We start from the raw sequence: 16,307 nt of genomic DNA, 5'->3' as shown, positions 1-16,307 counted from the left end.
CCCACTTGGCCCCCTGTGTCCCTGCCCATTCTTAACCTTGGTCTGGTGCAGTCCCTTCAGCAAGTAAAAATGATAATATTATAAAAATATTTAACTAAACTAAATATAATTCCCCCTGTAAATAATGTTCTCATGTAGCCCATTCACCATTAAAACTACTTAGGATTATTTGTTTCAGAGGTACAGATATGTTAAAAAAAAAAAAAAGAAGAAGAAGAAGAAGAAGAAGATAGCAGGAGGGGAAGAATGAAGGGGGGGAAATCGGAGGGGGAGACGAACCATGAGAGACTATGGATTCTGTGAAACAAACTGAGGGTTCTAGAGGGGAGGGTGTGGGGGGATGGGTTAGCCGGGTGATGGGTATTAAAGAGGGCACGTACTGCATGGAGCACTGGGTGTTATAGGCAAACAATGAATCATGGAACACTACATCAAAAACTAATGATGTAATGTATGGTGATTAACATAACAATTAAAAATTTTTAAAAAACTACTTAGGATTATAGCCTCACACAAAGAGAAGCAAGCTACTGCCTGTACCTTGCTCAAGAAACTTAGAGTTCTCAAAGCTAATTTTTAAAACTCATAGCCATCGAATATTAGCCATCAGAAAGGATGAATATTTACCATTTGTATCAATGTGGATACTGGAGGGGCTTATGCTGAGTGAAATAAGCCAATCAGAGAAAGACAACTATCGTATGGTTTCACTCATCTGTAGAATAGAAGAAACAGCACAGAGGATCATAGGGAAAGGGAGGGAAAACTGAGTGGGAAGTCATGAAAGAGGGAGAAAAACCATGAGAGACTTTTAACTATAGAAAACAAACTGAGGGTTTCTGGAGGGGAGGTGGGTGGGGTAGTTGGGTGATGGGCATTAAGAAGGGCACGTGAGGGGCGCCTGGGTGGCTCAGTCGTTAAGCGTCTGCTTTGGCTCAGTTCATGATCCCACGATCCTGGGATCGAGCCCTGCATCAGGCTTCTGTTCAGCAGGAAGTCTGTTTCTCCCTCTCCCATTCCCCCTGCTTGGGTTCCCTCTCTCACTGTCGCTCTCTCTGTCAAATAAATAAATAAAATCTTAAAAAAAAAAGAAGGGTACATGATGTGATGAACACTGGGTGTTATGTGCAACTGATAAATTGTTGAACACCATATCTGGGACTAATGATGTACTACATGTTGCCTAATTGAATTTAAATTAAAAAAAAGAAAAAAAAAACCTCATAGCCATCAATTTAGAGTTTTGCTAAATTCCAAAAGCTCTCATTACATATCAGGAAGCAGGCCTGGAAGACTCTGACTATAGATCTTTGCTAGATGCTATAGGTAGTGAGAACTTGGGACCTAAAGGAAGTATCCATTGGAGAGGAATTTTGTGGAGGGAGAGAGAAGAAGGAATCACAACCAGCCCCGTCTCCTGGCTCAAATCAATCCCTATATCGAAACCCTAGAGGGAGTGGGGATTAGAAATGACCAGATCTGATATCAGAAAATCTCAAAGCATTAGGGTGAGTTTCTCACTTCCCCAGGCACAAGCTTCAAAAAGTGTGGGGTCTGGCATGGGGCAGCCCAAGTGGGAGGTTAGAAAAGGCTGAGAGAGAAGGTTGGTGGGAACATACCCCCCCATCACTTCCTTTACCTCCACCCCCCCCCCGGCCCCCTATCCTGTTTAGAAAGTCACCAAATCCATCTACTACCCAGTTTAAAAGTCTGGATAGTGAAAAATACAGAACTCTAGATACATATTTACACATTGACAATTAGTCCTTGTGAGATGCAAATATTTATTCAAAGGGAGATACATGACATGGTTATTTGAAGTACTTTTTTTTAAGATTTTATTTATTTATCTGACAGAGAGACAGCGAAAGAGGGAACACAAGCAGGGGGAGTGGGAGAAGGAAAAGCAGGCTTCCCGCTGAGCAGGCAGGGCTCCATCCCAGGACCCTGGGATCATGACCTGAGCTGAAGGCAGATGCTTAACAACTGAGCCACCCTGGCGCCCCTTATTTGAAGTACTTATTTGTGGTCATCACTTGAGCCATCAAAGTACCTTCAAAATCACCCCATATCCATACATCCAAGAACAAAGAACAATAGAATACTAACGGCTAAACTTAATGGAGACCTTGCCAGGGTTAAAAAAACATGATCGAATAAACCAGAAGAACCAGTTTGAGCTACTCCACTGCTAGGGGAGAGGGAGCAAGAGAATATAAAAGTAAAATGAAAAAAAAAAAAAAGAAAGAAAGGGTCTATAGGGAGAGTTGGGGGCGGGGAAAGCATTTGTGGAACAATAGGACTTAATTCTTGTCATTTTCCTTTTCCCTCCTCTTTAGGAGTGACTATGGTGAAGCACTTGATCATTCCCCCCACCTTTTTTTTATTGCTGTTCCACAAGCAGCAGAAACCACAGATACGCCTAGTGTGTTGACATATGCCTAGGTACAGTGGAATCGAAGTAGAATAGCATTGCAAGGGAAGGTATAAAGACCGTGCCTATTCATAAGTGAACAAACCCAGACAAATATATGGGAATAAAACCACAAAAGAAATGGGGAAGATCATTAAAAAGCAAGCTTCACTAAGTGAAAGAAGGATTTAGATAAGGGTGCCTAGATGGGAAAATTATAAAGATGCCAATGCTTGCCAATTAACCCATAAACTCAGGGCAATTACAATGAAAACATTACATATTGGATTCTGCAAGGACAGGCGGACAGACAGACCCCGGGCGGGCCACCTGGCTCTCACGCCGCCACCTTGGCGGGCGCGGGGCTGCGTGGCGAGGCCTGATCCCTGCAGAGCGGGCAGGTGGGCAGACGGCATCGTAGAGCTCAGCGAGCCTGAGTCGCCCGGACTCTTGCAGTTCCTGGCAGAGTGCGTGCCACAAAGCAGACGCAGTCAACAGGAGAAGCTTAGGGTTCTACAGATGTTCTACAGATGACAAAGGAGCCCGTCGGTGGAGGATCTTATCTCACCCAAATCTGGGAGAGCGATTTCCCAGCAATTGCTCTGGGTGATACAACCAAAGAACAGGATTCTTCTCTTCTTTTTGGCCACGAAATGCCTACGTGCACCACACATTCCATGAGGGAAGAAGGGCGGAGCTTCTTGGATGATGATGGACATTCCACTGGACAGAATGAGGGCAGAGAGTGTGACATCTACACCACAAGGGTGCAGTGTGAACTTCCTCATCTCCCTTCCTGTCCAGCTCCCTGCCTCCTCTATCCACCGCGGTGTTTGGTGAGTTTTTTCCGTTGCCCTGGACAAGAGGAGGAACTTGTCAATTTTAACGTGGGGGGGGGGGGGGGGGAGCTTTAAGCAGTGCATTGACCAAAGCACCCTTGTGCAGTTTCCTCACACCAGACTCAGAAAGCTGCTCACCTGCCACTCAAAAGAGGCCATTCTGGAGCCGGGCAATTACCACAAATGAGGCCAATAAAGAGTGTACTATTTTGATCGGAACTTATTCAGATGTGTTTTGCATTTTTATTACACAGGAAAGCTGCAGTGTCATTAGAGGAACTGTGCGTGTTTTTGTTCTGCCAGGAGATGGAGTACCAGGGCATTGAAGAGCTCTTCATCAGTTTCGGCTGCAGTGTTACCAGGAACGCAAGGAAGAAAACCACGGAGGAGGACTGGGACCAGGAGAGCAATGGCGCGAATACCAGTTCCTCCTCTGAAGAGTCTTCTCTGAGAAGGAGCTGGAGAAGTTTGACAAGGGGTGATTTGGTCAGTTCCTGAAGAAGATCTGGATTCGAATGGAAAACCCAGCCTACTGCCTGCCTCTCTGCCAAGCTCATTGCCATCTCCTCCGTGAGCGTGATGCTGGCCTCCGTTGTGGCCGTGTGTGTCCAGAGTATATCAGAGTTCCAGAAGGAAGATGGAGAAGTGGATGACGCCATGCTGGAAGGTTTGGAGACTGCGTGCAGCACCTGGTTCGCCTGCGACTTTGCCAGCCTGTTGGGTGCTGCTCCCTGTCAAAAGAAATTCTGGAAGAATGCTCTGAACATAAATTGACCTTGCCTTCATTATTCCCTTCTATGCCACTTTGGCTGTAGACACCAAGGAGGAAGAGAGTGAAGACATTGAGAACACGGGCAAGGTGGTTGAGATCCTCAGGCTTATGAGGATTTTCCAAATTCTCAGGTTTGCCTGGCACTATGTAGGACTTTGGTCTCTAGGTGCCACACTGAGACACAGCTACCATGAGGTTGGGCTGCTCCTTCTTTTTCTGTTTGTGGGCATTTCCATCTTTTCTGTGCTTATCTACTCTGTGGAGAAAGACGACCACATGCCCAGCCTCACCAGCATCCCTATCTGCTAGTGGTGGGCCACTATCAGCTCGACTACTGTGGACTATGGGGACACCCGCTCGGTCACCTTGGTCGGGAAGCTAATTACCAGCACATGCATCATCTGCGGCATCTTGGTGACTGGATGGGTGTCTCCACATTATCTCCAACAAGTTTTCCAGAAGCAGAAAGACACTGATGTGGACCAGCGCAGTGAGGACCCACCAGGGAAGTGTCATGAGCTATCTTGCTTTAACATTAGAGATATTTGTGCACACCGGATGCATGTCTTCACCACAGTCTATCTTCTGTGGGAACTGGGATGAGCAATCCCAATTCCACAGATGCTTCAAGCATTGAAGACGATGAGAATGTTTATAACGCAGCATCCCGGGACAATTACACTGCAAAATGAACAGGGACATTGGTGCCTGTATCTTGTGTCCCTTCCTGATGTTAGGTTAACACAGTTTTAATAAACCTCAATGGGTTCATTAAAATCACTTAATTCTCAGGGTGTACCTTTCAGCCATAGTTGGATGTTCATTGCTCCAAAATGATAAAATCTTCTTTATTTTCCTCATTAAAGTGAATTAAATGTTTGTTTTGAAATTTATTTTTTACAAGAGAGAGTTGAGCTAAGATTTTGGAAAAAAAGTAAATGGTATTGGGTGGGATTTATTACTATGGCTTACGTATCAGTCTTTGTTTGTCATTTTCTCACATTAAGCTAACTGTAAATTACTGATAAGTAGAATCAAAAGCTCAGTGACTGAAGACTACATGCATGTTGGATCCCCTAAATGAGAAAATGCATATAAATCTGTGTTCCTGTTCTAGACATGGAAACTGGAGCCTAATTATGGGGGAAAATTGGGTTCTGTAGTAAATGGCATTAGTATTAACTAATTATACCTTTAGAGAAAATTAAGATACAAAGTCTACATCAAAGCAAAGGTACACGAACACACACACATTATACATACACACCACTAGTAGGTTAAAAAAGGAGCTAATTCTAAAAAGAAAATTGTATTTTTATTAGAAGGAAATATAGGCAAAAGTATTCTAGTAAACGTGGGATGTGAAGACTGTCCTAAATAAATGAAAACACAAAAGTTCAATAGAAAACATTGACAAAAACAGAAAACTTAAATTCCAGATTGATTGAAAGTACCACACCAAAAAAAAAAAAAAAAAATCAAGGAAAGGGCTGAGGGAAACGATCGCAACACGAGTTCAACATGTGCCAACAGCCATATTTCAAGTGCAGCTAATGACAACGATGAGCCAAGGAGAGCAACTCTATACATAGAAAATGAACTTGCTCTACTCTCACACAAATCAACTTACTTTGGTGAGGGAAGAAACCAGTCCCCACTTTCCCATGTTGTTAAAGTAAGTCAGGGGACAGCGTTCCTAAGTTTCCTCTGGGCCAGAATATGTCCTGAGAAGGAACCTGGGGCAGAGGCCTGCTCACAAGCACCAACACCCACCTCCCTGCTAACACACACACCCCTTGCCATAGGGCCCCCCAGTGAGCTGAGGGTCCCCGAGTCAGTTAGAGCTTCCTGGGAGAAAGGTGTGTCCCGGGGAGACTTGACACCAGGGAGCCACAGAGGGGATGCTCCGCAGGGTGCATGAGGTTCCCAGATGTGCCACACTGCAGCAGGAGAACGGAGTGATAAGTGGTGCTGGGTTACCCTGTTCCCCGCTGGGGGAAAGAAGTGAAGTTGGGTCACCCTTCCCACCTTGCACAAAGGTAAACTCCAAGGAGATCTGTGAGACAACCCTTTCAGGGGAAGAGTGTGAAGGAATTAGGAAACCATACAGGAGACTCTCTCTGTAATCAGGGCATGAGGGAGGGCAGCCTAAGCCACACATAGAAACAAGAGGCTCTAAGGGAGAAGGAGCCTGCCCTCAGGGGGAACTGGAGGCCCTGAGCAAAGAGAGGAGGCAAGTGACAGAGTGTGAGGTGACGCCTGCGGCATGTGTAGCAGACAAGGAATTGGCCAACCCTCTGCGGGACTGTGCTGGACTGTGGTGAGGCGCCCATCTGCATCTTAGAACAACTGGGGGTGGGGGGGCCCTTAAGGGAGCCTGGGGCCAGCCCTGGCCACAGTTGTCAAACTCGAAGCGGAATGGCGCTGTGGCAGCTGAGAGATTGACCTGGTGAGGGCCGTGCCTGTCCGTGGGTGGCACTTCAAAGGGAGGGGTTGGTGGTGGAAACGGCTTTGAGACCGGCGCATGGGGTCCCGGTGAGGAGGCAGAGTCTGAGACTGGCTGTATGGGCCTGGAAGCCGGGTGTGTGCAACCTCCTGTGTGTGCCCTTCATGGGGGCGGGGAGCGGGGAGGGCAAATCCCAAGACCCCCAGGAGAGGTAGCAAGCTGGGGAGGGCACCGGGAGTTGGTGTGCAGCCGGTACCTACAGGTACCCAAAGTGGACGTCCTCAGGAGATGCGTAAGAAGCAAGACCAGGCCTTTTGTGGAGCTGGAAGGCAGTCCACGGGGACGGGCCCCCCAGATTTACCCAAGAGGCAGGCTAGGCTGGGGTGGGCCCCCTCAAGGCGGGGCACTTCCCCATGGAGTGTGACAAGCTGCAGCTTTGATGCCCTTGTCGAACATTTACCACGGGGAAGCCCAGAAAGAATCTGTTCACTGTACCAGGCAGGTGGGCACGTTCAGTGTTGGTGGCCCCACGCCGTTCCATTCTGGATTAGGTGTGTGTGTGGGAGCGGTGCACCACAGTCTTCCTGGGGCTGACAGCCTCTGAATGTCTCCATTGGGCCCTGACTGGCAGGCATGCTCCCGAACCCCCTCCGCCGCCCCTAGGGCTCCTGCCTGGCACAGCAAGCAACCAAGGCATAAAGGGCAGACCAGGGGCCTGAGCTACACGACACGGGGGGAGTGTTTGGGGGAGGGCAGTGCCAGCAGAGGCACCGGAAGCTCTTGCCTTGGGCCAGGGTCCCACCCTGGAGACCCTTGGACGCCAACGGGCTTCCCTGTGACAGACAGTTGCTCAGGAGATGAGCAGACAGTCTCCACGGTCCTCCCTGTGTTAGAAGTCAGCTGTGGCCCCAAAGGGCCAAAGGCCTGCCTTGGAGAGGGGGGACAACTGCCTGTGGCAGCACTCGAATGGGGATTTGGCAGAGCGCAGAGGAGTGGGGAGGTGCCTGTTAATTTGGGACCCCGAGCCAGGAGGAAGGAGATCTTCTGACTTTGTGCTGTGCTTCAGGAAGCTGAGCGTGAAGGGGTGTCGCTGAAGACAGCATTGGCCAAACAGGCTCCCCTGGGACAAGTGGGTGTGGGAGCTGTCTGCAGGGCACCCCTACTTGGGAAACATTGCCCAGTCCCCGTGAGGCTGGCTTGGGAGAAAGTGTTGGTCACATTAGCAACTCTTAGGAAACATGACAGGGCCCTGCAGCCAGCAGAGGAAGCCCCCGGGGGTGGGGGGGCGGGGGTGCTGTGTGTGTGTGTGTGTGTGTGTGTGTGTGTGTGTGTGTGAGCCCTGCTGGGGGTGTGTTGTCACAGTAACCACAAGTCACATGCTGGCCATCCAAGGTGCCAGTGCCTGGGGAGAGGCGGTGTCCCCGTTGCAGGTTGGAAGATTCCCCAGAGATGGTCCTGGGACCCGGCCAGCTCCCGTACCTGCTAGTCAGCCCGAAGGGTGAGGGGTCGGGTACAAGCTGAAGAGTTGTAATCCACCTGCCACCCAAAGCCCGGGAGGAGGGAGGAACAAATACGACTATGGTGTGTGTGGAGGAGAGCATGCAGAAGGCAGAGTGCTGATGCCCAGGGCACCGTGGCCCGGAGCAGCATCCCAGGGAGACCAGGAGAGGGCACCAGGCACAGAGGCAGCCCTGCCCAAGGGAAGCTTCTTGTGGCCTGTGTTGTGGGCCAGGGCTTAGGGGAAGAGGACCATCGCTTGACACGTCACAACCACTCAGGGAAGCTGGCTTTGGTGATGCAGGGGCCAAGGGCTGCTGGGAGGGCTCTGGCAGCGCTCAGCGGGGAGGCTGCCTGAGTCCTCCAGGTCCACGGAGTGGTTCCGTGCACAGGGCTGGGTTCCTCCTTTCCTCCCAGGGGGGCCGGGAGCTTGGATGGGGGTGACGGAGACGTCTCTCCCGATGGACCGGCCATAGCCCTGCCAGGCACCCCAGCGTCTGCCCTACCACCCTGACCGGGAGTTCACGGAGGGCTCCACGGGCCCCTTCTCGGAGGTCACCGAAGGGACCGGGGAGAGGGCCAAAAGGAGGTTCCTCCGAAGGAAGTGGGGGCCAACCTTTCTTCCTCTGCCAGGAATTGGGGTTTGGGCTCCCAAGGAAGGGAGTGGGCCCAGAAGTGGGTTTAACAGCCGCTTCACAGGAGAGAGAGAGAGAGAGAAGGACACCAAGGGGCCACACAGCGAGCGGCAGCCATCGTTGCTAGACTTGGGCACTGAATGCCCGGCGATGGGTTGCCAGGTGGTCCCCGGGGATGTGTAGGCAGACCCCAAGGATACTGCCCTTCCTGCCCAGGCTAGCAGTCCAGGAGAAACCCCTTCCTCGAGGGATTTCCCTGCTCCAGGTGCCAGGCACTGTGCCGCCGGCTTCCCGGGTGCTGTGTCCTGCAGTCCTGATGCCACCAGCCCCACCTCTGCTCCCTGGCTTCCGCCCCTGGCCCCCAGCCCCTTCTCTAGGCTGATCCTGAGCACTCCCGCCCACCTCCGCCCCCGCCTCCTGTGAGCGCCCACAAGCGCGCCCCTGTCAGGGAGCATAGCCCCAGGGAGTCAGCGTTGGTCTCCTACTTCCGTCTTCCTCTGCATGCAGACTGTAAACTCAGGGACAAGTTCCACGTCTCGTTTTCGCCAATCAAAGCGCACAACTTTATTGATGATACATACAAACGTAGGCCTGGGTGGATGAGGTTAAGTCAGCACAGCACAGACAAGGGGCGTGTCCTTCGTGGACGCACAGGTTCTCCGTCCATCAGCTCGCATAGAAGAAGGAGTAAATGGGAAAGAATTCGACCTAAGCGGCAACAGATGCGTTTCCAGCACGAGCCCCGACACGTGTCTGGTCTCCACAAAGCGGCCCGGCTTGGACAGGGAGACCGCCACGGGCAAGGCCTCCCTCGCCATGCTCTTAGAGGATGTTCCGTAGCCACGGCTGGCGGCTGAAAGGATCCCTTTGCCGCAGGAGGAAGGCCGCAAGGGAGTAACCGACAGCGCACACGGCCTGCAGACTGCAAAACCAAGAAGTTACTCCGAGCTCTGGGGGGACCCCTGCCTGGCCCAGAAGAGTGTGGTCCTCCACGTAGCAAGTGTAACTTGCACCCCGTGATGCGGTGACTGGCTAAGGCTGGATCTCCAACAGCACCCACTGCAGACTCTTTGAATGAGAACACGAGGGTGTGTTCACCAGCAGGCTTTTGGGTGGATTCCGTCCCGTTCCGTTCCGCTCCGCTCGAGGCGGCCATCTAAGAGGCCAGGGTGTCGGGGAGAGCCTGTGTGTTTCCGTTCCTGATCAAGAGGGACACGAATGAGAGCAGCGTTTGGGCACCCAGCGATTCCCCTGCCAAGACTGGCTTTTCAGACAAACCCATCGACAGTTTCAAAACCTGAACCTTGGCACATCCACTTCCCTCGGATATCAAAGGGAACTTCAAGTCTGAAACGGACTCGGCAAGCATGTGATTAATAACTGTCATGCTTATTAACAAATTGAATCCGGCCCGCTGCAGAAATGAGTTGCAGCAATGTGACACAGTCTCCCGACACACTCCACTGATGGACATCTTAATCTGGCCCTGGTTTTCAACCCTTGCATTTAAGTTATCCAGAGCACAGAAAGCCTTCTCCTTAATAGCGGGGTCGGGAGTGGGGATCGTGCTTCCAACAACGCAGAGGCTGGTCGAATGACGATTGATACCATGGCTAAATGAAAAACCAGCATCCTTGGGCTGAGCAAACCACATTTTTCCCTGAATGAAAGGACACTTAGAGAGGTCAAGTACACACCTCAAAGTTGTAATACCTTAAGCATCACAAAAAAATGTGATTTTATTTGGGGAAAGGGTGATTTTCTTTTATTATTAGGACAGTGTCCTCTTTGGGAGTCCCTGTGTTCTTACTGCTCATGGTTCATTCAGCCTCATACTATGGACTTTGCTTTTCTTAGATCTGTGTGTGTGTGTGTGTGTGTGTGTGTGTGTGTGTGTGTTCTTTTTTAGATCTTTGACTAAAGTTCAGAACCCTTAACTGTCCTCACCTTGTCTGAAGCTTAATGTGGTTGCAACCTCCTCTGATTAGTAGGTAAACACTGTAGTAAATTCTACCCCTGACCTCCAGTCCTGTTTTCACTAAAGCACCTATTTGAGTACATTCTCCAGTTACGCAGGTCACAGAAGGTTCACCCTCTTCTAAAAGCTACCTAGTTGTGGTGATTGCTGGACATTCTTTTCCTGGACACAAATTGCACTAACTGCCATCCAACCTGGGACTAGGGGCAATGCAAATACATAGATATTTTATCTGAGTTTCATCGGATGGACATGTCAACACTCAGAACACAAGGATATCAATATATTTCTTTCTTCCCTGAGGGTCTTAATTTTCAAATGTTTCTTCTCTGGCTTTTACCTCTTTTAAACTCATTCCCCTATTTCCTCAGTGGTACAACATTTGACTTTTCCGGCATCAAAGTAAAAAGGAAGGAGACCAAAGTTTGGGAGAGGAAGAATCTAAGTTGCCTCTAGACCCTGTATTCTGACGCTGACATCTCTATCCCTACCCCTTATCTCCAGGATATCATACTGTTTGGAGCAATTTCCTTCCTTCCTTGCCTAAATTTATGTCTACAGGTAGGCAAGAAAGAATGGGGATTGGTAGATGTACTGGCACATAAATGCCCTCTCTCCAGAGTGAGAAATCTAGCTTTCAAATCTCTCCCATATAGGTCTCAGGCACAACCTCCACCCTGTGCTCCAAACACTTTCATCACCCCCCAACCAGCACCACCAAATGCTTACTTTTTCCATTTCCTTGCCCTCCAGGTACTCTCTTGACCTCACTTTCTCCCCTCAAACACCCATCTACCCTCAATTCTGCCCCATTGATTTTTGTCGCTGCTTCCCCCAGAGCCAAAAAGGATTGGGATTAAGTACTGCTTTTTTCTTTCTTTTTTGAAGACAGGATGGGAGTGTCAGAGTGGGCTCTGGTTTCAAGTTTGCTCCTACCACCCCCCTGTGGCCAGTTCAAGCCCCACATTTCCTTGAAGAAACACTTCAGTTTCTACTAAATATCATATACTGTTTCTCTTCCTTTCCCTTGAGTTGTGCCGCCCCCTACAGACAAACAAGGAAACCAAAAGATCGTCGTTGAAGATTTAAGGTCTGGGTGATAAACCACAATTCTTTTTTTTTAAGATTTTATTTATTTATTTGACAGAGAGACACAGTGAGAGAAGGAACACAAGCAGGGGGAGTGGGAGAGGGAGAAGCAGGCTTCCGGCGGAGCAGGGAGCCCGATGTGGAGCTCGATCCCAGGACCCCGGGATCATGACCTGAGCCGAAGGCAGATGCTTAACGACTAAGCCACCCAGGCGCCCCATAAACCACAATTCTTACCCTTCACTGATTCAGGACTCTGTCAAATGATTCTCACCTTTCACTCCTGTTTCCCAGCAACAACTCTTCCCCTGACCCCATTCATCATTTAGAGAACTAAAATGAGCTGGTGGGTAGCCTGGAGGTGTAGGGAAATCTGACTCTACCCCTTCATGTCTCTGCCCCCAACCCTACCCTGACCCCAAGTCTCCCCAGGTAATGCTCACTTTCACACCAACCTGCACCCAACCAGGGAAGTTTTCTTCCTTCCTCACTCAGATACAAACACATCTCTCTAAGTTCAACAGGAAGCTGATAGCAAGACCAAGAAGATCACCTCTTCACAATTCTTGGTCACCTGAGATACACATCACCAATGAGCCATGGTCCCCAAGTTCCCCCTTCCACCAGCAGTGATTCAAGAGTGTGCCCACTTGTCTCCCTTCCCCTAGCACACCAGACCTGTCACCCATTTATTTGCCACTCTTAAAAGCCAAAAGAAAATTTAATTAATTTTATAAATTAATAGAAAATTAATTTCTACTTGTTAAAATTTGTCCTTCTCTAATTTCCAGGGAAGGAATTTATCTTCACATGGAGCAACTATTTCTCTTTATACTTTTTGTCTTCTAGAATCCTGGGGGCAATAGCCCATCTCTTCACTCCCCCTCTGCTCAGCCACTAATATCCATCTTCTCTCTTGAATCCAGGAGAAAGCAGATTTCATGAAATAAGGCATGAAAGGGAAATTTTAAATATTTATTTAATGTTTCTGCTCCTGTGTCTTGGAAATACTAGATTTAAAAAAGTGCATGATTTTATGTGTTTAGGGAGTTTTCTGCAGTAGCTTTTGCTAAAATGTTATTTCTGAGGATAGGATTTAAGACAAAACACATTCTAGCTGCAGCACCAACTGTTAAGGTCAATGGGACAAGGAGATGAACAAATCTGCCTCTTGAGCAAGGTCATCTGGCTTTCCAGACAGGCCCACAGAAGGCAGCATTTACCTTGCTTAGTTTGCTACACTCCAGGCTCCAAATCTTAATTTTGGCTTCAGTCCAAAAATATGCACAACTGATGATCTTACACACAACAGAAATGCATGCATATGTTCACCAAAAGACACATATAAGGATGTTTATAGTAACACTATTCATAATACCCCAAACTGGAAACATTCTAAATATCCATCAACAGTAGAATGGATAAATAAAATATAGTATATTCACAAATGGAGTTTATATTCATAAATGGCAATGAATATCATACCTGCAACAATATGGACTAATCTCACAGACTATGTTAACAAAAAAATACAAAAGAATATGTACCATGTGATTGTATTTACATAAAGTTTAAAGAACACACACAAAATTAATTTATGGTGTTAGAAATCTGAATAGTGGTTACCCTTGGGATGCATTATTGACTAGGTAGGGGGATGGAGGAACCTTCCACTATGCTGTTAATGTTTTGTTTCTTGCTCATTTCATGAAAATTTATTGAGATGAACACTTAGGATTTGTACACTTTGTTGTATATATGGTATACTTTAACAAAAATTTACCAAAAGTCCTTAATGGTGAATTACAAAAATGGGAGATGAGTGAATGAAACCAAGCCTTCTGCTAATCTGGGTAAACAGGACCAAACATAGTTTTTAACTTCCCTGAGGGCACTAGAGGGCTAACAAGATAGTTAAGACTAACTGGCTCAGAACAGGATTGGGGGAAGTTGAGCTTAATGTTAGGCCACTTTTCCCAATGGAGCATATACAGTTATTGAGGGGACTGCTGAGAGGTTATGCAGAATTTTGGATGGCCTATGGAGGCTAGGAAGACAGATATTGATCAAGATCAAAGTTCAGATATTGATCAAGATCAAGATCAAAATCTTGCCAAAAAATGTACCTGATGAAGTTCAATGTCTTTCAGATCATGATGCTGAAAAAGCTGCACCTCAGAGTCAGAATAACAAGAGGTAGACAGACTGTCACAAGGATATCAGTTTAATTTTTAATAATCTCAATCACTGGAAAGTAGAATAAGGTAATCCCAGAGTTCTAATGCTCCTAGATGCCTAGCAGCACAAATATAAATTTTCTTTGGAGGGAAACAGTGTCATCCTCAAATTATTTCTGAAGTTTTATAAAATACAGTATATGACACAAAATAGAAAACAACCATGTACACAAGAAAACAAGACAAAATTAACAGGAATCATCAGAAATGATAGACAATAGAGAAAGACTCATTGGGGCCTCAGATATTAGAGTTTTCAGACATAGATTTTAAATAAATATGCTTAGTATGTTTAAGGAGATATAGAGGATTTCTGCAGATAAATGAGAACTATAAAAAAGTATAGAACAGAAATTCTAGAAATGAAAAATTAAAAAATCTTAATTAAGAACTGAATAGATGGGGGGCACCTGGATGGCTCAGTCCGTTAAGCATCCAATCCTTGATCTCATCTCAGGTCTTAATCTCAGGGTCATGAGTTCAAGCCCTGCGTTGGGCTCCATGACCAAGTGGGAAAAAAACCTGAATAGATGGATTTAACAACAAAGTACATATAGACGAAAAGAAAATTATTCAACAAGAAGGTAGGTTGAAAGAAATGATCTAGAATAAACCCCAGAGTAACAAAAGAATGAAAAAATTAAGAATGGGTAAGAGACAGAGAATACAGAGAGTAGGTTTAACATATGTGTACTTGAAATTTAGGAAAAGAGGAAAAAAGAAATTTAAGAAGAGAGGAGAGAATGAATGAGACAGAAGTAATATCTGAAGAAATAATGGTTGAGAATTTTCTGAACTTTGCAAAACATGAAGCCACATATAAGTCCTTCAAATCTGAAACAAGATAAATTTTAGAGAATCACACCTATTCATATTATAGTTAAACTCCTGAAAATCAAAGACAAGGAAAATACCTTAAAGTATTCAGCAATTGCACTACTAGGTATTTACCCCAAAGATACAGATGTAGTAAAAAGAAGGGGCACATGCACCCCAATGTTCATATCAGCGATGTCCACAATAGCCAAACTGTGGAACGAGCTGAGATGTTTTTCAACAGATGAATGGATAAAGAAGATGTGGTACAGGGGCACCTGGGTGGCTCAGTCGGTTAAGCATCTGCCTTCAGCTCAGGTCATGATCCCAGGGTCCTGGGATTGAGCCCCACATCGGGCTCTTTGCTCAGTGGGGAGTCTGCTTCTCCCTCTCCCTCTGCCTGCCTCTTAGCCTACTTGTGATCTCTCTGTCTCTGTGTCAAATAAATAAAATCTTTATTAAAAAAAAGAAGATGTGGGGCGCCTGGGTGGCTCAGTTGGTTAAGCGACTGCCTTCGGCTCAGGTCATGATCCTGGAGTCCCGGGATCGAGTCCCGCATCGGGCTCCCTGCTCGGCGGGGTGTCTGCTTCTCCCTCTGACCCTCTTCCCTCTCGTGCTCTCTATCTCTCATTCTCTCTCTCTCAAATAAATAAATAAAATCTTAAAAAAAAAAGAAGATGTGGTCCATATATACAATGGAATATTACTCAGCCATCAGAAAGTATGAATACCTACCATTTGCATCGACATGGATGGAACTGGAGGGGATTATGCTAAGTGAAATGAGTCAAGCAGAGAAAGACAATTATCATATGGTTTCACTCATATGTGAAATATAAAGAATAGAGAGGAGGACCACAGGGGAAGGGAAGGAAAACTGAATGGGAAGAAATCAGAGTAGGAGACAAACCATGAGAGACTCTGGACTCTGGGAAACAAACTGAGGGTTACAGAGGGGAAGGGGATGGGGTAGCCACGTGATGAGTATTAAGGAGGGCACGCGTTGTGATGAGCACTGGGTGTTATATGAAACTAATGAATTGTTGAACACTACATCAAAAACTTATGATGTACTATATGCTGGCTAACTGAACATAATAAAAATAAATAAATACATACATAAATACATAAATAAAGTAGCCATAAAATAAAAACCTTAGATTACCTTCAAAGGAGCAACAATTAGACTGATAGCTAACTTCTCAACAGGTAAAATACAGCCAGACAATGGAAGAATATTATTAAAGTGCTGAAAGTAAATTAATGCCAACTCAGATTTATATTCCCATAGACAATATCCTTTACCTGTATCAGTGAAATAAAGGCATTCTCAGACAAAAACATATATATATCAGTAGCAAATTCATACTAGAAGAAATACTAAAAGTTGTTCTTCAGGTATAATGAAAACTTCTTCCTTCAAAGCAGGAAAACAAGCACAAAGGAAAGTGTAAATATGTGAGTCTTGACTATGTGAAACAATTGTAAGAATTCTTAAAATTTTGAAATATAAAGAGAATTAGGTTGAAAACATATAGAAAGTTGGAATGCATGACAACAATGGCATAAATATTGAGATGAGGGT

The 16,307-nt window shown here is 46.7% G+C and overlaps 1 protein-coding gene and 1 pseudogene across 1 annotated transcript; one reads left to right on the top strand and one right to left on the bottom strand.

Annotated features, from left to right (window-relative positions):
• The first annotated feature begins 2,680 nt into the window (after window positions 1–2,680).
• LOC112820816 (delayed-rectifier potassium channel regulatory subunit KCNS3-like) lies at window positions 2,681–4,990 on the top strand (annotated as a pseudogene).
• Window positions 4,991–9,141: 4,151 nt separating this feature from the next.
• LOC112820870 (protein ARMCX6-like) lies at window positions 9,142–10,419 on the bottom strand. The gene is made up of 2 exons (XM_025867978.1): window positions 10,413–10,419; window positions 9,142–10,315 (listed from the first exon to the last, which is right to left on the bottom strand). Exons 1-2 carry the CDS (start codon window positions 10,417–10,419, stop codon window positions 9,759–9,761), a joined length of 564 nt encoding a protein of 187 aa, XP_025723763.1. The 3' UTR covers window positions 9,142–9,758.
• Between the last annotated feature and the right edge of the window lie 5,888 nt (window positions 10,420–16,307).

Source organism: Callorhinus ursinus, unplaced genomic scaffold (genome assembly GCF_003265705.2).
Source record: "Callorhinus ursinus isolate GAN/ISIS: 27379988/994484 unplaced genomic scaffold, GSC_fseal_2.0 scaffold124, whole genome shotgun sequence".
Classification (NCBI taxonomy): Eukaryota; Metazoa; Chordata; class Mammalia; order Carnivora; family Otariidae; genus Callorhinus; species Callorhinus ursinus.
The sequence above is the reverse complement of the archived record's forward strand: the minus strand, read 5'-3'. Positions and strand labels throughout refer to the sequence as shown.